At 40.9% G+C, this 24,609-nt stretch overlaps 1 protein-coding gene across 2 annotated transcripts in view; it reads left to right on the plus strand.

Annotated features, from left to right (window-relative positions):
* The window catches only part of SLC7A1 (solute carrier family 7 member 1), a 393,527-nt gene extending 376,944 nt beyond the window's left edge, over positions 1 to 16,583 (plus strand). For both annotated transcript variants that reach the window (XM_069202197.1, XM_069202198.1), the window contains one exon: positions 14,961 to 16,583. In XM_069202197.1, coding sequence (XP_069058298.1) covers positions 14,961 to 15,166 — 206 coding nt within the window. In that variant the 3' untranslated portion in view covers positions 15,167 to 16,583. The remainder of the gene's footprint in view (positions 1 to 14,960) is intronic.
* Positions 16,584 to 24,609: the final 8,026 nt, after the last annotated feature.

Below are 24,609 nucleotides of genomic sequence, written 5' to 3' on the forward strand. Positions count from 1 at the left end.
GTGCTTTGGTTGATAAGGACTGATATGATCTGATTCTGGAATTTTATAGCTGTCTGTTCTTGAAGTACTGCAAATTTTTTTTATCTAGTTTGTCTTTATTTTTCTTTCCTCCATATTTAATATTCTAGTAACCAGTGCTAATAGGCCTTCACTCAGGCGGCCCTTAGGATTTTTCCTTGGCAGGAACTTGGACAGTGGTATAATTGTTAGACACAGTGGACGTTTTCCATGACTCATATCAAAAATCAACTTTATTTCCTGTCCGCAGAAAACATAAAAGCATACGTGTATTATAAAAAACAAAAAAAGAATAAAAATAAATATTTTAACTATCATAAAATCAATCCATAAAGTCATTTTTTTCTAAGTTGCGATTTGTTATGCAATTAGATTGCATCAAACAGCAGTCCAATAAGATCCATCTTAAAGTTAATCTATAAAACCAGGTTTTTTCTTGATTGCAGAACTTTACATAAATGGATTGCAATGGAATAAGAGATTGATAGAGTAACAGTTGAAAATGCAAAAAAGTAGGATGACATTGCTTAAAAGTTAATTTCCGTAAAATATAACATTTCCTCAAGTCTTTGAAAGATTTACAGAATAAAATGTGCAAAGTGCTTTATGCCAAGATACCATTGCACAGGCAACTGGATAGCATTTTTGACCAGTCATTCGGCGGTGGGGAATGACAAATGTCTTACCTAAAGCTGGTCAGTACAAACCTGTGGAGTGTTGTGCACATACATTAAATATGGCTGCAAAGAATAAGTAGTCAAGGTCATTTGATTCCTAAATACTCTGGGCAATTCAGTCAACAACCTGACTTCCTCAAACCGCTCAATACACATCTTATAGAGATCTTTCCTTGTCAGACAGCAAGGTTTTGGGACACTCAATTTTTTTTTTTTTTTTTTAAATAAAAATTCTGGTTGCCCCAAATCACCACAGGCCTGTCATATTTCAGCCAGGGTATTTGGAGTGAAGCAGACAAATTAAGGCAATCCTTAATCACTTTGCGGTTTAAGATGGTGTCATCACAGGTCCAGACATTATGCCATAATAGAATGGAACAAGTCCTTGATATATCAGCCAATTCTGAGTGGCAGACCTGGAATGAACAACTCTGGGGTACTGACAATAAGGATCTGAAGAAATAATTCTCCACCATCTGAAGAGAGTTAGTATTACAAAAACCCCAAAGCTCAGCCCCATAGGGTGACTCATTAGATATTTGGACTTAAATGTAGTGAGCATTTCATTGACCAGTTTACTAGAGTTTGTGCAAAGTTGGTCAAAGCTGCAATTGATTTTACAAAATGTAGTTTCATTGTGCTAATTACAACCTTCCATTACTCACTTTGTGAAAATATAACCCCCAAATATGAAAGAGGAACTGCAATTTCATTTAGTGTTAATAATGAAAATGTGTGGTACCTCACTGTACGCTTGCCACACTTCGTTACAAATGTTTTATCCAATTGATATGTACGCTTAGCTCATGTATATGCTTGGTAAAAGAAATCAATAGGCGTTACAAACCAAAAGGGGTACAAGCCATAAGCTCTCCATCGTCCTTTTAGAGAAGCGTTGGGACCGGATGCTGGCCGATGTGGGTAAGGTCCTTCGACCCTTTAACCATAGCTGGTCCCAAGTTGGTAGTGTATAAAGTAAATAAAAAGGGGGCGCAAGAACCCATCCCTGTCTCACGCCTCTCCACAGCAAACGGTGCTGTACCTTCTACCTCAACCCATACTGAACTCAAGCTCTACTTCCTGAGAACAAATCCCATAAGAACAGGATTATGGACGGTTCTACTCCTAACCCTTCTAGAATAGTCCACAGTGTGGCATGGTTAACAGTCAAAAGTGCTTGATAGGTCCGCTAAGGCTGGGAACAGATTGGCTTGCCTACCCAGTGTACATTTGCGAATTAACATATTCAAATGTAAACAGTGTTCAGTCGTCCCTAGGCCTTTACCTTCTGGCCACTCCTCTAACCTTTCCAAAATGGTCCTTCCCACAACCTTAACTATGAAGTCAAGCATAGATCTAAGATGGTAACATAGAACTCTCTCAATCTCCTTGTTTTATAGATCAGGGCAATTGAAGAATCTGACAATGTACTCAAGAACCCTTCACTACACATGCTTTCATTACAGTGGTTAAAATGGGGCCCCCATAATGGGATGTTCTCCTTAAAGAAATCGACCGGAATTCTGTCTTGGCCAGGGGCCAAACCGCCCTTACTTTGCTTGAGGGCCCTGTTTACTTAATCTAGGGTGAACCCCACATTAATTGTAAACCCACCTACCCCCCCGCCCCCTCCCCCCCACCCAAGTTGGGGCGCAGGAAGGCCCCCTGCGGTGACGACAGACCAGGATTAGAATGCATTTTTGAAAAATGTCAGTCTGCTTCAGAATTGGCTATCTCCATGTCTGGAGTCCCCTCATCCCTCAGAAAAGGAGTTTTTAATGCGCCAGAAGGCTGTGCAATCTTCACCTGAGCTAGCTACAACTAATTCATTCTAACTTTCAGCTTTTAAGGCATCCTTTCTGTCCTTGAGTACCAATATATAATCTTGCCTACACATATGCACTTCACTAATACATCTAGGGACTTAATGAAGGCCAGCTTTTAAGTTCTTATGTGTTATGGAACTGAGTCAAACCATCCTTGCATCCTCTCACCCTACAGATCTTAACAAAGGCGTTCACAACCTTGGGATTCGATTCTTCAGCCAGGCAGGTTTCAAAGGTTTTCCTGTGTTTCACTATCAGTTTTTTCCTGAGAGTTGTTGGATTAATTTTCGACCAATGTAGGGAAAGGCCATTTTTAGTAATAGATTCAATGTTTTCTATTGTTCCTTTGTTTACGTGTTAATTTTACATTAAGGTTTAAACAGATGCCCTGAGGATATTGGTCACTAAGTGAAACTGAATGTCTTGTGAAGCTAGTAAAGGAGCGCTGTGCTCTAAACGAAGAAAGTATATAATGAATTACCAAATTGGCACCTTTACCATTTAATGTACAATTGAAAGGGGCCACAGGGATACTTAATTTGTTTGCAAAGTCAAGATCGTACTTAAACGCAAACTAATTACATTTTTCACCATAATCAATGTGACTAACATGTTTGATCATTGCCTCCTATATCAATCACTCCACAGACTACTAAAAGGCAAGGGACACAAGCGCATATTAGAGTCACCTCACCAAATCATTAAAAAATTACTTCTTCCTACTTTGACACAAAGATGTCGGGTCATGGTCTAGCTGATCAAGTACAAGCAAAATATCCTTGGGAAATGTTATAGAATTAATCAAAACCAAATTGATATAACGTACTCATTCAACAACAAATTAGTAGCGGACCAAGTAATGATGCTAGATTGAGGCATATAATTAAAGATAGAAATACACAAGCCCCTTTTCGCTCTACCGGCGCTAAATGGCACTGCGGGGTAATGAAAGGTTTTACAGCCATTTACACGAAGTGACTCAACTGCCCAACTCTCTTGAACACCCGGAATATAAAAGTTAGATAAAAAAAGTAAATTAGTGATAAGCTAATACCATAACAGTGTATAGCTTCTGGAGGAAGATCAAGAAAAGCAGGGGCATCAGCAGGTTTTAGGGGTTGCCACCTCTAAATTACTATGTGTAATAGGTATTGGAAGAGAATGCGTGCTGCATAAGACAGACCTCTGGGTGGTACCATTAGTAAGACTTTGAACTACGCTGTGCTGAAGCTCAGAGTTCGAAACGGAGTTAGCATTTAAGTTGACTTTCACATTTTATTTAGTGTTAACATGGGATTACAACAGGTCTAAGCATCTGGTGGATACTTTTTCCACCTGTATCAACCTTTCCACCAGCAAAGCAAGAGTGTACTTCAACCCCAGCTTCTAAAGCATGGACTGTGCAACTTAACATCTTCCTGCGTCGCTTCTACAGACTTTGGGCTCATCTTCAATCCCTTAACATTGGACTTGGCTTTAGAAGATGATGCTGCAGAGAATTTACTGCCCCCCTGCCTCCTTGTCCCCTCTCTGCCTCTAGGGCCGCTGATCAGTGTGGTCCCGTCTTTCAAGCACTTTCTCAAGCACTGTTACTGCTCCACATGTGGCGGAACGCCCAGATGCGCAATAAAGCACTGTGCAGACTGCCGCAGGTGACAATGTCAGGGGGCTGCCTCTTCCTCTAGGGCCACTGATTAGTGTGGCCTGCTCCCTCCAGCACTTCCTCAAGCACTCCCCATGCAGGAAGATGCCTAGACGTGGTATAAAGCGATATGCAGACTGCCACAGGTGAAAATGTCAAGGGCCCGCCTCTCCACCTGTACGGCAGCTGGTCAATGTGGTCTGCTCCTTCCAGTAGTTCTCAAAGCACTGTTACCAATCCCAATTTCTTGTGTGCCTGGTGAGTGTCATGCGTCAGTCAAAAGCAGAGTGCATCCCAGAGGCAGGTGTAAAGTCCTGGTATCCTCAGGCAGGGCGATACATCAGGTGTCTCAGCTCTCCATCCCTGCCGCCTTGATTTCCTGTCATAAGCATCCTGTGTCAACAGAAGCAGGCCCGACCCACGTCTCGGGGAAACATGTATATGATAATGTCACAAGATGTTTCAAGTTGATACCTCTTCGGTAAAGATGTCAATTCCTGCAAGGGGCAAATTAAAATACGCTGTATGAATATATGGTCAATACTGATTGCTGATAGAAATATTGTGGTTGATTCTCAGTCAATGATTTGATTATCAAGTCACGATCTGGACCCGCGTTGGTATGCTGCTGATCTTGGTTTAGTGTACTGGTCTCTGCATGAGGGAATCCTTACTAAATGTAATTTTTAGATTTTCAGCTTTGTTTGAAAATAGGCCATTGGAAGAGATGACATTTTTCCCTGTTAAGGAGGTTGGAAGAATAATTAAACATTAGTTTACTTTATTGTATGATATTTCGGTATTCTAGTTTGAGTAATGATTATGTAAAAGTACCTCAAGCAGTCACTTCATGTTTTTTGCCCCTGAATCTGCTAATCCATATGTCAGAACCCTAGGTACTTTAGTGCATTTCATTTCCTGATGATGCATCTGGAATGTATTCAATGCAAAACAATTCCTGCATTTTCAACTTATGTAGCCCTTGGAAAGATTCATATTTTGATGGTTTAAGATGTAATTTATTTCTGATTTTTATCTGGGGAAAAAGTTCACTTTGGTTCTAGTGTTTGGTATTTTGAATATACGTTGTTCATTGAGTGAAGTTGATATGCAATCTTCTTGGTTTACCGTGTGCTAGCTAAATAATTTTGATGTGACTTAAATCATTTGGTAAAAATTCTGAAAAAAATGTATGTTATTATGAGGTTAGTAGGCAGCTGCATGTGTTTGATTAGAGCTGTTTACAAGATTTTCATTGTAATGATTCCCAGTTTTGCTCTATTTTACTGTTATATCTTTATAGCCAGTTGTTACAGCTTGGTGATCTTGAGTGGGGAGCAAGAGTGATTTTGCAATAATAGAACATTTGTCTACAAGTCCCTGTACGAGCTGACTTTAGGAGCTGTCCTGTGAAAGCAATTTATGATTATACATTATCTCTGGCTGTATATCCATTTCATTATAGAGATATGCTAGTTGTATTATAGCATATTGTGATTTAATGTGCTTCTTTGCTGGTAGTAAAGTAGCTCCATCTGATGTGTTCATGTAGTGAATTTCTCATACGTCTCCAAGATTGAGACTGTTACTCTGTTGATATATAGCTAAACTAAACCCGACATGGCATCTCAATTATTATTTTTACTGGAATTATTGTTCTGAGCACGGAAAGCCCTTTCTTGTCAGCTAAGTGTTTCAAGTTTCATTTTCAGAGGATTCCTATGAGTGAGTCCTCATGGCCTCTTGGCAATGTGTCAAGCAGTTTGACCTACGAATTAGATTATAAATAATTAAATATCAAGTTGTAACAACATGAGTCCTAATGTGACAATATTAACTGTTAACAATTAAAAATAGATAAAGCACATGGTCAGTAAATCTTACATTCTGTTGTCTGGTGTGTGTGTGTGTATATATGTATGTTTGATGGCATGTGTAGCTGCAGATACACATGCTGTGCATTATCCTGCCATCTAGTGTTGGGCTCGGAGTGTTACAAGTTGTTTTTCTTCGAAGAAGTTTTTTCGAGTCACGAGACCGAGGGACTCCTCCATTTCGGCTCCATTGCGCATGGGCGTCGACTCCATCTTAGATTGTTTTCTTTCCGCATCGGGTTCGGACGTGTTCCTCTTCGCTCTGTACTTCGATTCGGGAAAGTTAGTTAGTTATCGGAAAATTCAACGGTATTGTTTGCGCTCTGTACCTGTTTAGTGTTAGCACATCGACACTGAAGAAAGAAGCGCTCCGGCGGCACTTCGGGGCTTCCACTCTCCAGCGGGGCCTGGTCGGCCCGACCGCGTCCATCTTCAAACCTCATGGACCGGTCCCCCTTCCGCTTCTGCCCCAACTGCCACGCAAAGTATCCTTATACAGACCAACACTTGGTCTGTAATCTGTGTTTATCTCCGGAACACAGGGAGGATACTTGCAAGGCCTGTCAGGCATTTCGATCCAAGAAAACATTACGAGATTGAAGAGCTCGAAGACTCCAGATGGCGTCGACACCGGCCGAGCAGATCGACGTTGAGGAAGAGGAGAGATTCTCCATTTGAGATTCGGACGAGTCCGAAAGAGAGCAGCCGAAGACGCAGCAACAAACTGTGAGTAAACCAGCCTCGGCAAAGACTCACTCAAAAATAATAAAGGCCAAGGGGATGCCACCGCCAACAGGCCATGGCTTAACCCGAAAACACGGTGACCAAACATCGGCACCGAAAAGGCCTCCCAGCAGCCGAAGACATCCGACTCCGGTCGAGATACCGGCTCCGAACAATCTCGGCACCGAGAGTTCGGCACCCCAAAAGTCAAGAAGGTTTCCTCGGAGCCGAAAAAGACTGTACAAAAAGCTTCGGTGCCGAAACATGCAGCCTCTGAGCCGAAACCAGGCTCCTATACGGAAGAGCAAGGCCTTTCAAGTCAGTTGCAAGGGCACAGATTTGAACAAGAACTGGGCATGGGAGAGCCAGACCATACCCAGAGGAGGCTGCACATACAAAAGGACACAGGGAAAATCCAAACTCTTCCTCCAATAAAAATCAAGCGAAAGCTAGCATTCCAGGAGACTGAAATGCAGCCAAAAGCGAAAGTGGCTAAAGACAAAACACCACCAAGGTTCCCGCAACAGCAATCTCCATTGCATTTGCCACACCTGTCCCCGGTAGCGACACCCCCCAATGATGCAGTCGCCGACACACACGGGGATGACACAAGATGACCCGGATGCATGGGACTTGTATGATGCACTGGTCTCAAACAATAGTGCCGATTGCTACCCGGCAAGGCCGTCACCACCTGAGGACAGCACTGCATATATGCAGGTGGTTTCAAGGGCAGCTACATTCCATTGTGTAGCAATGCATGCAGAGCCCATAGAGGACGACTTTTTGTTTAACACCTTGGCATCCACTCACAGCTCATACCAAAGTTTGCCAATTCTACCAGGCATGTTAAAACACGCCAAACAAGTGTTCCAGGACCCAGTAAAAGGCAGAGCCATCACGCCTAGGGTGGAGAAGAAATATAAACCTCCCCCAACGGACCCTGTGTTTATCACACAACAATTAACTCCTGATTCGGTGGGAGTGAGAGCAGACCGAAAGAGGGCGAACTCCCAATCCTCAGGAGACGCACCACCGCCCGACAAGGAGAGTCAAAAATTCGATGCAGCAGGCAAGAGGGTGGCAGCACAGGCAGCCAATCAATGGCGGATTGCCAATTCCCAGGCTCTACTGGCTCGATACGACAGGGTACATTGGGATGATATGCAACATCTCATTCAGCACCTTCCCAAGGAGTACCAAAAACATGCCCAACAGGTTGTTGAGGAAGGACAAACTATTTCTAACAACCAAATAAGGTCGGCTATGGACTCAGCAGACACGGCGGCAAGGACAGTGAAAACTGCAGTAACCATTCGTAGGCACGCATGGTTACGGAGCTCCAGTTTTAAGCCTGAATCCAGCAGGCTGTGCTGAATATGCCGTTCAACCAAGAACAATTGTTTGGGCCGGAGGTGGATACGGCAATAGAAAAACTCAAAAAGGACATGGACACAGCCAAAGCCATGGGCGCGCTCTACTCCCCACAGAGCAGAGTCACTTTTAGAAAGCCGCACTTTAGTGGGGGTTTCGTTCCCAAACCGCAGTGCCTTCCACATCACAAGTCAGACCCACATATCAGGGCCAGTATCAGAGAGGAGGCTTTCGAGGAACATATAGGGGTGGGCAGTTCCCTAGACAAGAGGGAAATTCCAGGGCCCAAAAACCCCGCAAACCAAACAGTGACTTCAATGTCACAAACCCCCACCACTCAACACCAGTGGGGGGGAGACTTACCACATATTAGCACAACTGGTAAAACATAACTACAGATGCATTATCCAACATGGTTATTGCATAGAATTCCTACAATTGCCACCAGATGTGCCTCCAAGAGCACACAATATGTCCAAACAACACTTAGACCTGTTACAACTAGAAGTCCAAGCATTGTTACAAAAACAAGCAAAAGAACTAGTACCCAATCATCAAAAAGGAACAGGTGTCTACTCCCTGTATTTCCTAATTCCAAAGAAAGACAAAATGCTGAGACCCATATTAGACTTCAGAACACTGAATCTTTACATCAAATCAGATCACTTTCACATGGTAACACTTCAAGACATGATTCCCTTGCTCAAAAAACAGGACTACATGTCAACATTAGATCTCAAGGATGCATATTTCCAGATACCAATACATCCTTCCCACAGGAAATACTTAAGATTTGTAATCCAAGGCGTGCATTACCAATTCAAAGTGTTACCATTCTGGATAGCAACAGCCCCAAGGGTATTCACAAAATGCCTTGCAGTAGTAGCCGCTCACATCAGGAGACCGCACATGCACGTATTCCCTTACTTGGACGTTTGGTTAATAAAAACCAGCACTCAACATCAGTGTCCTCTACACACACAATACGTCATAGAAACCCTACACAAACTAGGGTTCTCTTTAAACTACCAAAAATCACATCTACAACCGTGTCGAATACAACAATACTTGGGAGCAACACTCGACACACAAAAAGCGATTGCCACTCCAAGTCCACAAAGAGTACAAGCATTCCAAAATGTAATATTAAACACGTACCCAAACTACCACTACCAAGTGAGGTTTGTAATGAAACTTCTAGGCATGATGTCTTCATGCATAGCCATTGTCCCAAATGCAAGACTACACATGCGGCCCTTACAACAGTGCCTAGCAACACAATGGACACAAGCACAGGGTCAACTGAATAGACCGCCAGACACACCTCTCGCTTCAATGGTGGAATCCTATAAATTTAAACCAAGGGCGGCCATTCCAAGACCCAGTGCCTCAATACATAATCACAACAGATGCTTCCATGATGGGGTGGGGAGCACACCTCAACCAGCACAGTATACAGGGACAATGGGATGTTCAGCAAAAACAACTGCATATAAATCATTTAGGACTGTTAGCAGTGTTTCTTGCATTGAAAACATTTCAACCACTAATAGCCCACAAACACATTCTTGTCAAAACAGACATGACAACAATGTATTACCTAAACAAACAAGGAGGGACACACTCATCACAACTGTGTCTCTTAGCACAAAAGATTTGGCATTGGGCGATTCACATTCGCCTAATAGCACAATACATCCCAGGGATTCAAAACAAGTTGGCAGTCTGTCGAGCTCACCAACAGACACACGAATGGAAAATTCATCCCCAGATACTACAAACTTACTTTCTACGCTGGGAAACACAAGAAATAGACCTATTCGCAACAAAAGAAAACGCAAAATGCCAAGACTTTGCGTCTAGGTATCCACACCCTCAGTCCAAGGGCAATGCGTTATGGATGAGTTGGTCAGGGATATTTGCTTACGCTTTTCCCCCTCTCCCACTCCTTCCTTATCTAGTAAACAAATTGAGTCAAAACAGACTCAAACTAATACTAATAGCACCAACCTGGGCTCGCCAACCATGGTACACAACACTACTAGACCTGTCAGTAGTACCTCATATCAAACTACCAAACAGACCAGATCTGTTAACTCCACATAAACAACAGATCAGACACCCGAATCCAGCATCGCTCAATCTAGCAATCTGGCTCATGAAGTCTTAGAATTTGGACATTTAGACCTTACACAAGAATGTATGGAGGTCATTAAACAAGCTAGAAAACCTACTACAAGACATTGTTATGCAAACAAATGGAAAAGATTTGTTTATTACTGCCATAATAATCAAATTCAACCACTACATGCTTCCGCAAAAAACATTGTAAGCTACTTATTACACTTACAAAAATCTAAACTAGCATTTTCTTCTATTAAAATACATCTCACAGCAATATCTGCCTATCTGCAGATTACACATTCAACATCACTTTTTAGAATCCCAGTCATCAAAGCATTTATGGAGGGTTTAAAAAGAACCATACCCCCAAGAACACCACCAGTCCCCGCGTGGAACCTCAATATTGTATTAACACGACTCATGGGTCCACCATTTGAACCCATGGACTCTTGTGAGATGCAATACTTAACCTGGAAAGTAGCCTTCCTAATAGCTATCACATCTCTTAGAAGAGTAAGTGAAATACAAGCATTTACTATACAAGAACATAAACATAAAGTGGTTCTCCGTACAAATCCCAAATTCTTACCAAAAGCTATATCACCGTTCCACCTAAACCAAACAGTGGAACTCCCAGTCTTTTTTCCACAACCAGACTCAGTAGCCGAAAGAGCCTTACATACGTTAGACATTAAAAGAACACTAATGTATTACATTGATAGAACAAAACAGTTTCGCAAAACAAAACAATTGTTTGTAGCCTTCCAAAAACCTCATGCAGGAAATCCAACATCCAAACAAGGCATTGCCAGATGGATAGTGAAATGTATTCAGACCTGCTATATCAAAGCATAAAGAGATCTACCTATTACGCCAAAGGTGCACTCCACTAGGAAGAAAGGCGCCACAATGGCTTTTCTAGGAAATATACCTATGACAGAAATCTGTAAGGCAGCCACATGGTCTACGCCTCATACATTCACAAAACATTACTGTGTAGATGTGTTAACAACACAACAAGCCACAGTAGGACAGGCTGTATTACGAACATTATTTCAGCCAACTTCAACTCCTACAGGCTAAGCCACCGCTTTTGGGGAGATAACGGCTTACTAGTCTATGCACTGCATGTGTATCTGCAGCTACACATGCCATCGAACGGAAAATGTCACTTACCCAGTGTACATCTGTTCGTGGCATGAGACGCTGCAGATTCACATGCGCCCTCCCGCCTCCCCGGGAGCCTGTAGCCGTTATAAGTTGAATACAACCTGTAAGTTTGTAAATCTTGTAAATACTTACTAGTTTTATACACATTATGTACATACATACTTACTCCATTGCATGGGCACCTTTACTATATACACAACTCCTACCCCACCCTCTGTGGGGAAAACAATCTAAGATGGAGTAGACGCCGATGCGCATTGGAGCCGAAAGGGAGGAGTCCCTCGGTCTCGTGACTTGAAAAGACTTCTTCGAAGAAAAACAACTTGTAACACTCCGAGCCCAACACTAGATGGCAGGATAATGCACAGCATGTGAATCTGCAGCGTCTCATGCCACAAACAGATGTACACTGGGTAAGTGACATTTTCCATATAAAATATGGTCTAAGGCTTTATGGGGAACATGTTATTGTAAAAGATGTTTTTGGAAAGTAATTTGTTTGGAAAAAGTTTAGCAAGTGCTGCCAATTTCCCAAATGTTTTGCTGGTAGGCATCAACTTGTATCTTCTGCTGTTGTGTGCTGTTTTGTGCTGTTTTGTGCTTCTGGTTTACAGTGTTACTCGGGCACCGTTCTCAATTTTAGAAAGCTTAAAAATCTATCCGGCATTAGTTACAGGGATACGGTCTCTGCCAAATCTAGAGGGCTCTACATAGCACCAGATAGTTTTATATACGATCGTGTTGAAAACAGCTGATTTGTTCTGGTAGACAGCCTTGCCAAGCACACCATGCATTTGGGCCGTCCTCTCCTGCACTAGAGCAATAAGGGTGACAAAGCTGCCAATTGCAAATAGTTAAATTTCATGGCAGTTTCATATATCATGACAAAACATCAAAGAATCGGTTCATAATCAAATTATTCCATTCTCATTCTGCTTGATTATCAAACACCTGCTGGGGGAAAGGATATTCCTCCTGGCTGAAGTGAAACCACAGGCAAATATGTTCTATCCACTGTGCTTAAAAAGCAAAGAACATTTGTCGCTGTTGCTAGAAGAGATTGTTGTACTACTCTCTAAAGCAACTGTAAAGAATGTTCCTGAACACGAAAGTGGCCCAACATATTCAGCCTGTTGCTTGATTTCTCTCATCTCTGAACACACATTTAAAGACCTTTCACTTCAAGATGGCAACTCTTTAGAATAGTCATCCCGCTTTTACATCATCAGGCTTTCATGCAAACGTTAAATATGAAGGATACTTACTGCCACATCCCAAGGCATCCAGATCCTCAGCAGTTACTACAATTTCCGGTATTTGGATGGCATTACCTATTCAAAGTGCTCTAACCATAAAAACTCCTAGGTTTTTGTTGTTTTTTTTTATACATTTGTTGTGGCATGAAAGTATCAGATGGAGTTATACTCACTAACGCACCTTTAGTAGGTTGAGTTACAAAGTCTAGTGACACCTCTTAGCACAAGGCCAGCGGCTTGATGCTTCCTTGTATACATGATATTGTACAATATCCTGAGTCTGGACTTTTAACTTAAGGTTATTTTTAAACCACTGGTTTGAAGTTAAGTGTGCTGCTTTACAGTTTGTGCACAGCTTGTAATCTACAAGACCATAAGCTGCAAACTAAAAATGTTAATTTAACTAACACCTGGTTTGCAGATCGTTGTGTTGTAGATTGACATGTGATCCTCCTATGGCCCCCTCTGGCTCAAAAGCACCAATGAGCACATCTAGCTACTACATTTAATACTCCAGTGGAAATAATCAGTTACGTAATCGGAGGGGATATTTATGTCCCGTTGCATTGTGGGTGTCATTGATCTTAATTTCGGATCACTCTATGCATGCTCTGAACCACAACAAACTTCAAAGAAAATCAATATGTGGCATTAGGAACTCGACACTAGATGGCATGAGAATGCACAGCATGTGATCTACAGCAGTGGTTCATAACCTTTTGACTTCTGTGGACCCTCATTTTAACATTACAGGAACACAGGGACCCCCACTGAAACATTATTGGAATCCGAAGACCCCCTACTTAGTCATTCCTGGAAGCCGGAGATCCTGGCCTAAACATTGTTAATGATCGTTAATGATTTTAAATGCAAAATACAAAAAAAATACAGAAACAAGCATCTCATCACACACCCAAATTAGAACACATTTTATTTAATTTGCAACCAAAATAAAAATGTTAGTTTTAATAGGAAGTTGGAGAGTTTCTAAATCCAATTTAAGCCACACATCGTCCATAATATATTCTGCTTGCACTTGCTCTGCTCCCACGAATCATTCTGAGTATCGTCCAATTCCTTGACATTTACAGTAAGTTTTAAAATGTTCAATTGTACATTTAGCCACCTTATATACACTTCGTTAATATTTTAGTTAATTTTCTAAGCGGTCACAGACCCCCTGCTTCACGGACCCATAGGGGTCCCCGGACCACAGGTTGGGAACCACTGATCTACAACATTACAAGCACCAAAATTAGTCTTAAGATATTGTTTTACGTCATGGCATGTCAGTAGAAACTACTTCCAAGGATTTATGAACAGAGTTCCAAAGTTGACTGCTTCAGATTTTTTCAGTAGAGGGCTTCCAGAAAAATCAATAGGTTCTGCATTCTCTAGCCCTCCTTCGCCTGGTCCCTTGTCCGCCTATAGATTCCAAGACGTTGTCATAGTGATCTTTTGCCAGTATTGTGATCCTTGGGCAGCACAGATGTATTAACTCCAGAGTAAAGTTGGAATGAATGTTTGAAAAATACTTAGTCTGGATTACAGTCTTGATTACAAAAATTATTATATTCCATTACTGAAATTGGTCATACAGTCCAGTACTGATTTTCTAAATTGTGTGTGTGATTAGTACTGTGTGACCTCTATACAATCCACTCAAATCAAATGTTATAATCGGGGACGTTCTAGCAAATGCAATGACAATTTGAGCTTCTTATAACTTTCATGGTGCATGCATGTTAACCAAGTCTATTGAGTGTCTAGAAACCACATGGTGAAAAATCTGCAGGGACATCATTACACCAATATCGTTTAACTGAAAGTACTTAGACATGTGGAAATGGTATTGCAGATGTTTGCAACAGCTCCAGGAGTTAGCTGTGATTATGTTCAACTCAGTTGATTGGACCTCTGCCTTGGGTGGGCACATCACAGCAATCTCTCTTAGCACTGTGAAAACATTTGCACCAGATGATTTCACCTTTGTGTTTAAATATCAGATTTTGCATGCAAGGTTGATCACGCTTTCCTTGCACCAAGTCCTCCTCGTGCCCATAAAGACTTGTGAATGGAACCTAGAGCCTGACCCCCCCCCATACTGCTTCTCTACAGGGCCTCCTCTGCTTAATCATACTGTGACAAAACTATTGACTGTTGTCCATGCGAAGCCTTTATAGCCTGTTCAGATCTTTCAGTATGTACGGTTCCACCATTTAGCAAAAATCAGACATGTTAACTTTTTTTATTGTATTTTCTCTTTGCCTTTTCAGGTTTCGTCATTTACTTTGGCTACGGTGTGCGGAACAGCACGGAAGCTGCAGCATACGCCGCTTCAAGTACTGCAGAGAGAAGTGCAAATGGCTGCAAACGAACACCAGATAAGAATGTTGATGAGGTGGCTCCTGAGAAAGAGGCCTTCCTCAGCGATGCAGATGAGTCCTCCTCTGTTAACCCTTGGAGCACAGAAGAAGCCTAAACTGCAACCACCACATGCAGTGTGCATTTCCATCGTGTGGGGCGCAGTTCGAAAGACAAGCTGTTAAGAAGGCTGAGCTCAAGGCACACTTGAAATCTCTAGCTTCTATGCTATAGATCTTAATCCATTTATATGTTGTGAAAACAAAAGCGTAGCTTTTCCCTTGGTAGCTAACCACGATGCTGCTATGATGATATGCTACAAAAGAATACTTTCCTTTCATTACATCTGCAAGTTTAATCTTTGTTACTTGATTATAGAAAGACCATTTCCTATGGAAGCAGCAGCAGAAAGTCTTCAGGATGGTAAAAGCATGATATAGTTTGTTCACGGCGGTGTTATATTATGACAACAGCATACAAGGCTTTCCTGGAAAGAAGCAACGTTTGTTTTATTTGCTGCAGAAGGTTGGAATTCTTTCCAATACAGTTGTCTGTTGGGTTCATGGTTGAGATGCACATGGACTCCTCAACCCACCTGCTTTGTAGATACCACCATGTCCCAGGCCGCACAGCTCTTTCCAATGTTGGAGCAAGAAGTGCGAAGAGTGCTGCATATGACCGAAGAGCTGGACTCCTCTGACCATGCCAGCAAAAAAAAGTGACATTTTTCAATACCCGTTAATTCGTCAGAATACATTTTTACTAAAACGTGTAAATGGTTGCCGAAATTGTGGATGTCCAAAGACAAATATTTAACATTAAGTTTTGAGCTGAAAGATATTTTTTAGAAGTATTAACTTATTTTTTGTACACTGCTTATTGTCTCAATGGCAAAGATTTGGTAGCTTTTATAATGTTTTTCTTACGACTTCCCTGTACATTATGGTGGCACTTAGACGGGAACTCGGAGTGTTAGTTTCTTTGTCCTCTCTTCATGAAAGACGTTCCTGTAGACGTTACCTATGCAGCTTCACTGCCAGATACTCTTTGCTGTTTGTATTCTGAACAGGTAATGCAGATATTCTCAGAAATTTTGCAGTGATGTTTGCGCTAGTGCCCATAAGAAATCGTGCAACAGCAGGCCCTGAAGAATCTGGTATGTATTTAGCACCCAGTTGATGCAAATAGGCGTAAATAGTCCAATTCCAGACCTATGTTCCATGTATACATGTCCGCATTTCTGGGAATGCACTAGAAATTCCCCAAGTATTCATGGAAGTTCTCAGTTTGTTGCACCTCATGCCCTGTATGTGCTCCTGTAAATTGTCCACAAGAGTGATTATCGCGATCATATGAAATTTGCCCAATTGATTTCCCTACATTCTGCATTGGATATGGACATGTTTTCGAATCCAGTTTGCAAATTTGCTGTGGGCTTTTTTTCAGCAATATGTTTAGGCACATAGATTAGAGGTTAACTACTACTTGGAAGCTTTGTAAATTACCACAAAGTTGTAAATTGTGGGTGCTCGGCATCTCCCCAGTAGAGATCCAACCCTTCCCCCCCATCCTCTATCCCTATTCTCTCACCCCCCTCCACACCCGTAACTTTTGCACAGGTCAGTGAGACAAAAAATTCAATCTCTATTTCCAGTGTTAATATTGTGGCTGACCAGAGAATTTCAGCTGCAATAGGCTGCAACCGACACATCCTACAAATGTGCATGTTCCCTTACTTATCAGCAAAGTGTTTTTCCGCATTAAACTGGGATAGTAGCCATGAGTCAGAGGTGTTCTCCTCTGCCCTGTGATGGAAGCCTTACTGTAAATAGTTCGTTATGACCAGTGACAAAGAAATTGTTCTCTACAGCCCTGTTATTGAATCGAATAACTTTTTATGTTCCAAAACGTCCTGTTACGCTGGATTTTCACTTTAAATAATGTTATTATGGGGATGAGTGAGCGAGTGATCTATTGAGCGCCTGACAACCACAGAGTATCTTGGCTTAGCCTTGTTATTATAGTTAATTATGTTTATAGTCTGCAATTTTGTATAGTTTGAAGTGTTTTACTGTACTTTATTTCAGGGTTAGCTTTAAAAAACATTTCTCTGTGTAATTGGTTTTAGCTTGGTGTGTGAAATTGTAAGTTTGACGGCTTATTCTTGTGAAGTTTCTAAACTTAGCAAACGTTTTCCTGTGGCTAGGTAATTTAATGTAAAAAAAAAAAAAAAAAATTATAGGTGAGATTTTTCAGGAGGATTGTTTTTGCCTCCCACAACATCCACACTTTCACAGGATTGTCTTCCTGCTATGTTTTTTTTAAACGTTTTACCAACTTTGTGAAATTAAAGAAGTTTAAAAATCAACGCTTCACGAAGTTGGTGATGCTCAACTCTGCTTTAAGTGAATATTACGCTTTGCTTTATGATTTTTATAGCATGTTTGTGATGACTTGAAGGTGAGGTTTACTGAAGATAGAGTAAGCCTCACTTGTTTCAATCAGGCTGAAATTAGACAATACTCTTTGAATCTTTGCCTGAACGCTATAGGTTGGAAAGCACTTGTACAGTCTATTTTTTAAAAAGGACTAGAATGGCATTCATTCTCTTTAGACGCCATCACTTTGTGTACTTGAGAGTCACTCTTAGTAATGAAAGAACATACTGTAGGGCCTGCAGACTTACACTACAGCCACCACAATGCAATTTAGTTTAAATGATCTTCTGAAGCAGTCTTTACAGAAACCCATGCTTCACCTACAATTTATCCTAACTTCTTTCGTTGCAAGGAAACAATACATCTGTCACCCAGTTGTAGAGACCTATGGTTCTACACTATCCCATAGCAGTTGCTACCACTGCCTTCAAGTTCATGAAAAAACAGGCTTTCAGCCACTGTCCAAGATTGCTTCTGAGAGGGGGCAGATATGTTCCAGTTTTGTTCACTTATTTTTTCTAAGGAAGCTTGTGTTAGGACCATTAAATATGTTAACAAACCAGATAAACGTAAGCTGCTCAGTGTGGCTCTGCCAGGTCACACTGGCTTCTCTGTCCAATGGATAGGATGCTATAGAACTCTCACAAGCTAGTACAATTGTGCTCCTCACTCTTTTCCAGCCCCCTTAATAAATAAACCTCTGCCATGTGGTAGAAGAGCAAAGTTTTCTGTATATAGTGTTTGACAGCAGACTGCATGTGAGATAATCGCAAAACGCATTCACGTATATGGGTCCAAGTTTGATCCATAGCATTCTGCACTCCATTTTCAAACCTTCTTTACTTCAGAAATTGCAATAAGTTTTACAGAGAGGTGACTGTGCTGGCTGGGAAGTAGAGCTCTGCTCCATAGTCTTCTTACACCTAATGCACCACATGTTAATGCCGAAGATCAGAACAGCAGTGTTATTCAGTTACTGGATTTTTACTTTTTTGTTTTATGCACCGTGTGCACTGTGTGCATCATTCAACAGAATCCCCTTCATACTGTGGCATCAAGGGCTAGAGGCATTGTTTATGTTCCCACCGAGATATGCTGCAGATGTTTGGAGTGGGGACACTGCACCTTGCAGTTGGAGAGAATGCATATTGTGTACAATGTGATGCATGGTCAGCTGACCGTCTTGGACACCTTAGAGCAGTGGTTTCAGAATGAGGATTGATATGATTCGGCACTACCACACATATGCTGCATATACATCAGACTGCCTCAGAGTATGTGAGACATACTCCTTTTACAAGCGGGCTGTTAAAGGAGATGTGCCTGCAAGCGCAATGCTTCTATATGAAGCGCTTACATGTTGTTGACATTATTGGTCAGACCTGGCCAGTCTAAAAAGGATACAGGCATAGATTTTCTTTGACAGTCTGAATTGTGGTGTAGTTATATTATAGCAGTATTGCATTGTGTATTTTTGTGCTGTATCGTTTCTATAGCACCTTCCTCTCCCCCACCCCTCGATTCATGGCCCCAAAGCGCTGCCTGGTGTAAATAAATTAAACTGTAAGGAAATTAGATAGCTTAGTGGTTTGAGGCAGCTGCTATTGACGATGTCTGTGTGCAGTCTGAAGGTAACCGGTTGACATCAGTGGAATGGGTCAACATTTCACACTTACAAAGGTCAATAAAAGGAGTACCGTATAGTTTTGTAATATCAACACCTGCTGGTAAACACTAAAACAATTCAGCTAGTTTTTGTTTGACATTATTAATCTGTAAGTATATGTGCACAGACTTTTGTTTATGTGTAACAAAAATGTATCCATACTCAAAATAACATTCTAAAAAACGTGGTAATTCCTTTTTAAAATGCAGAATATTGTTAACCTAAAACCTATCACTGTGGATAGTTAGCCAGTGCTGTTTTATCTTTAGGTGAACTACTTTCTTCATGGAAATGTTGAAAACCATTATGCTGCTGTGTTTGAGCTGGTGAGGTTAAATTATTCATCATTAGCGTTCAGTGCAACATTTGTAATCTGCAGCTTTTATTGAATTGTGAATTAGGAGGCAGGCACATATGAGGGTAACCCAAGGTACTCTGCTTACAAGTAAAACGAAAAACAGCAGTGGGCATCATTTGACAAGCTGTAGTGGACAACCACAGTAGCTGACTGACTATGAACCAGTATGCAATGAGTTCTTCGGCACAGGATCTTATAGGGATTCGTATGCTTTTTGAATATTCCTGCATGGCTAGCTGGGACTACTCGGTAATCAAAAATGTGGAGGCCACATCAGTAATGGACGCTTGTCATAGGGCTAGTTCCTACAGAGCTTTTTTCACCCACACAACCCTCCTCTGATAGTGACTCCACTCCCAAACACCATCCTAAACAGATTCGTTTCATGAGGTGTAAGCCTGTTCTCTGGTAGGTCTTGCTCTATTGGACAGTTTAACTGTGTTGTCTTCTGTATTTGTTGCTATGGTGCAGCTAAGTTGTATTCCTGAGTGAGAGTAGTAAGATTCAGTTTAGTTGAGAATTTTATCACAGCCTGTGAGCACTGAAACATTTCAGAAGATGACACACATGAAGAATGCATGAACGCCCTAAAAAGGTTCCCAACAGTAAAAGTTTATGAATATTTTGAACATTGTGTTTTGAGTCAAAACGGGAGTCTAGCAGGCCAGGTCCAGAAAGGATGGTTGAAATTATTCCAGGGATACCGTATATAAGCAGGCGTGATAGTTTCAGACAACCTGGTGCTTTCACTCTTCAGTGCTCCAGGTACTTCATAGTGCAGTATAATGCCTTCAGACTGATCATAAAGTTGAGATTAAACAAAAAATATGTAGGAAATCTGTCCTTCAGTATGGTGATGTACGGAGATGGTGACATAACATCAGGATGAGATTTTGTTCCATGGATCTGGAGGAAGCCTGTTTTTATAGCCCAACCACAAGAAACCTGCAAAGCTTCTGGTTTTAAGGTGGGAGCAGCCTTTTGGTAATTTGAGGTCCTTCTGTATGGCTACTGTGGTGTTTATGGAATATTTTGCTCGAGAAGATATGTTTACTCTGATAGGGGTCTAGTCTGCCAGGATATTAGAGGTGAGCCCAGATCCTAATGTTTGCCCAGTTAGTTACAGTATTTTGTCACATGAACTCTTAAGCGGAAAGCGTGCTTCCCTTTGGATCCATGATCCTGCTTATTTCCTGGGTGGTGAGCACCTTCAAGACCAAAGATGTTCTCCTGGCGTTTACTGGTACATGTAATCATTGGTTGTATTGGGTGTGCTATATGGACACACCCATAATCAGGAAAGTAGGAAGTGTTGAGCACTTGCAGCACAGGTATGGGGAAATTATATATCCAAACATATCCTCTCGTCATGGGCAGGGAGAAGTCCATGATAGTCGAGATAACAAATGAAAATACATTGTGCGGAAAACAAATAGTATATATGGGATTGAAAAACGAAAACCATTACATTCTCCCTGCTCCAGAATGTGCCCCTTTGAATAATCTTATTATGCAAGTGGTGGGTCGGATTGTGGCCCACTACAGTTCAGATTTTTTTTATCACATAGGTCAGATTTTTAAATATATTCACTTGTTGGAAAAATACCAGTCACAGTTTACAACCGGAATTTAAGGACCAGATATCAGTATATCTGGCCCATAATTTCTTGCCCTGATCCAGATGTCGTTACAAAGCCACATCAGCCTGAGGCTCTTTCCAGTCTACTTTCCAGGAGCTTGCACAGGATCATGACCCTGCCCTGCAAGTCCTAGAGGTTGTACACCTCTGCCCGCCTCAGAGTTGTGTGGACAGTGCTTAATTTGTGCTGATGGTTGCTTGTACTGGGATCTTCCATAATTTTTTGGCAATAGGACTTTTTTCATCATAAGTCTTTAAAAAGACAGAAAGGTAAGGCAACAATGAAAAAGACAGAAGGAATGAAAAATAACTTTCATAGATAGTGGACCACAAAGGCATGAGTTGATATCCAGGCTAGGCTGGGTTGGCCTTCAGCAACCAGCATTCATTCTGAGGGCTTGTAAAACATACTTGAGGAAACACTGGTTCTAGCCCACGTACAGACAGATTCTTCTTATATAACGTACCAGTAATGGAAAGAGGTATGTTCATTGTCCATTAAAAATACGGTACACCAAATTACAGATCACCCTGTGGAATACTGCTATCTCTTATGTCTTGAATTCATGAGTAGGAGTAAACACGGTGGAAATGCCACGATGCAGGAGGAGGCCCAGGCCGCTCCTTCAGCAGTCGATTAGGACATTTTGAAAGGACTTATGAGTATGTTTACACTGATGAAGGCCCTGGCTCTTGTATGGGAATTGAATCTTTTTTCTGTGAGGATGTCATCACCCCTTGATTGGTGTGCTAGATGAGTGTCATTTATTTTCGTTGTATAGTATTTTTTTCTTGTGGACATGACATCCACGAGAAGAATCAGCAGGGTCTAGGCGTTCTCTTTGAAGGAGTAATACACCACGTTCCATGTGACAAAATTCACTGAAGTGACAAGAACACAAAATTACCTCCCATCAGTGAACGAAAACAAAATGTCTGCCTTCATGTCCTTCACACTGAGAAAGATTTACAAGGCCAACATGTGGAATTCTATCCATTTGAATCTTCTGCATACATTACAAGCAGGACCTAAATTGCTAAAGCTGATACTCTAGTTGGATAGCGTGATTTCCATATACCTGCCCCTCTTCAACCAGTAAATGTGTATTTGGTCTAGTCTGTAATTTATTCAAATAGCATGTGTACCTCTAAATAATTTAATTCTGAACCTCTTACGTAACAGTATATGTATTTCAATATTTTATCGATTCATATGCAGTCCACCCTACATGCATGTGTAGGTAAAGTGGTGCTGACTTGTGCCCTCCAGATCTGACTGGGATGATAGTTTGTTGCAATCGCTGCAGGGCTATGTTGGAAGAAAATGTAAACTCTACTGAGAGTAGAAAATAGACTTAAGGCCACCCTGTTTTCCTTGTTTTTTTTTCCAGCAGGGGCTTACCTTGTTGACTTTTTGAGAGTTCTCAAATGACATGAAAATCTATAAAAGATGCATTTACCAATGAGTAAACATACTTCTACTCGCCAATAAAGCTTCAGAAAACTGGAGGTTGACGTGTCTGTTTCCCTGTTGTCATACATTAAATCCCAGAAATTCACAGTGTACAGTTAGTTTGCATTTAATAAGGTTCATGGTTTGCAGGCTGTGTGTATGGGGGAGGGTCTAAAAAAGAACAAAAAGAAAAGGGACAGAAGGTAAATCTGTCTGTTCTTACATGCTGACTAATATATATTTGCATACCAAATGAGCATTACTTGTTTTGCTTATGAAGCTTTTTCCCAACGATTTGATTTGAATCATTTGAAAGGCTTTAAGTTACTAGCTATCAAAGTGCAAAGATTTGGTGGAAAGACAGAATGTATTCATTCTTTTTTATATACATCTCATGCTTTGACTTTTCCTGACCTGCATATGTTTTATTCAAAAGCGTGTGACATAGTGAAATTTTCTTTCAATTCACTTGACTCATTTTTTGTGTTAAATTCAAACAAAATGGGCGTTCTTATAATACAGACGTCATATGAGAAGTGGGATGCTCTTTTGAGCATAGCAAGTGTTCTGGCTGGGGCATGCTTCTGTTTTAATGTTTTCCCCCGAAACATTTTCTTGGTAACTGTTAGACAGCTACACTTAAGGATCCTGCCTCCGGACTACTGACACAATTGCAAGGTCTTCTGATACCAATTGACTTCTTCTCGTAGTTGGAAATCTTTTTGGAGCTCTGTCTTTCTGATTATGAGCAATGTTTTCTGTCTAGGTGCTTAACTCTTACACAGATTCTATGGATGTTTAGTGACATCTACCCAGAGATTTAAGTTCAGGTCATTGGAGTATGCATACAGGTGTAGAATTTGTGACTCATAGGTTGTTGCTAGAATATTAAGGGCTGAAAACTGTTTGTTCTAAATCTGACATTTGGATGCAAGAAATAATGTTAATTTTCCTTATGGAACTACACTGACAATACACGTTTTTTAGATCCATATGTATCATGAAAACTGCTCAGGCTCCGTCAGTTAAGACGGCAAAACATGATGGCATTGTATTGTTTTGATTATACTGTATTACTTAGTGTAGGCAGCAATATAGAGGATGCAGAACTCTTTTGCTTATCTACATACACCAAAGTATTGTTGTGGCCTGTTAGGAGGTGATCCACAGGATTCACAAAATTATTACACAAGATTGTATTGTGACAGAACTTTATTACAGTTTACTAATACATACTCTCCATTCTCCACTTTCTTTTTATGTGTATCAGCAATCTTAAATTTCCCGCCCTCAACAAAAATCTTGTCCATGCTTTGGATTTTGCAGTATTTGCAGAGAGGTAGAACCTATCATATGTTATGAGGGAATTGCAAATCTGTAAGCAGAACCCTTCGTTGCTTTCTATTGTCATGGAACCCTGACTTTGGGCAGCTGCAATCCCATCTTACAAACTCATCTTTAATTTGCTTTTTACAGTAGAGTCGTGATGTTTCTAATTGGCTCTAATAAAATGACCTAGCTATACAACTGTAATAAGTTATTACACTGCCAGCTGCCAAAGTGAAAGTCAGGTCACAAAGGATAACTGATGCTGCAGTTTAAACAGCAAAAATGAGAACTAGATTTCCCTTATTTGTTTTAATAAATCAGCAGTGATCAGTACAAAGGAGATATACATGGCAACATGCTTTTTCTGCACACTATAATCCTATATGCCATTATGGGAAAATTATACTCTATACATGTTTTACATATTTTCAGCTACAGCATTTCTTTCAATCCAATGCATATTACACTGATTTTAGTATCTTTATGCAACAAATCACTATCTGCCTTTGGCATGTTTAATTTTGCACCACATATTCTGCTTTTATCCTTCAGATCTGCAAACATGCTATCTGTTTGGCATGAAAGAGCAAGACATCAATGATTTAAGCCATTTTTGTGAAGAGTTCTAGTTTGACCAGGTAATTGGAATAAAATACTCATGTGGTCTTTAATAGGATT

The sequence above is a fragment of the Pleurodeles waltl genome, chromosome 8, assembly GCF_031143425.1.
Source record: "Pleurodeles waltl isolate 20211129_DDA chromosome 8, aPleWal1.hap1.20221129, whole genome shotgun sequence".
Lineage (NCBI taxonomy): Eukaryota > Metazoa > Chordata > Amphibia > Caudata > Salamandridae > Pleurodeles > Pleurodeles waltl.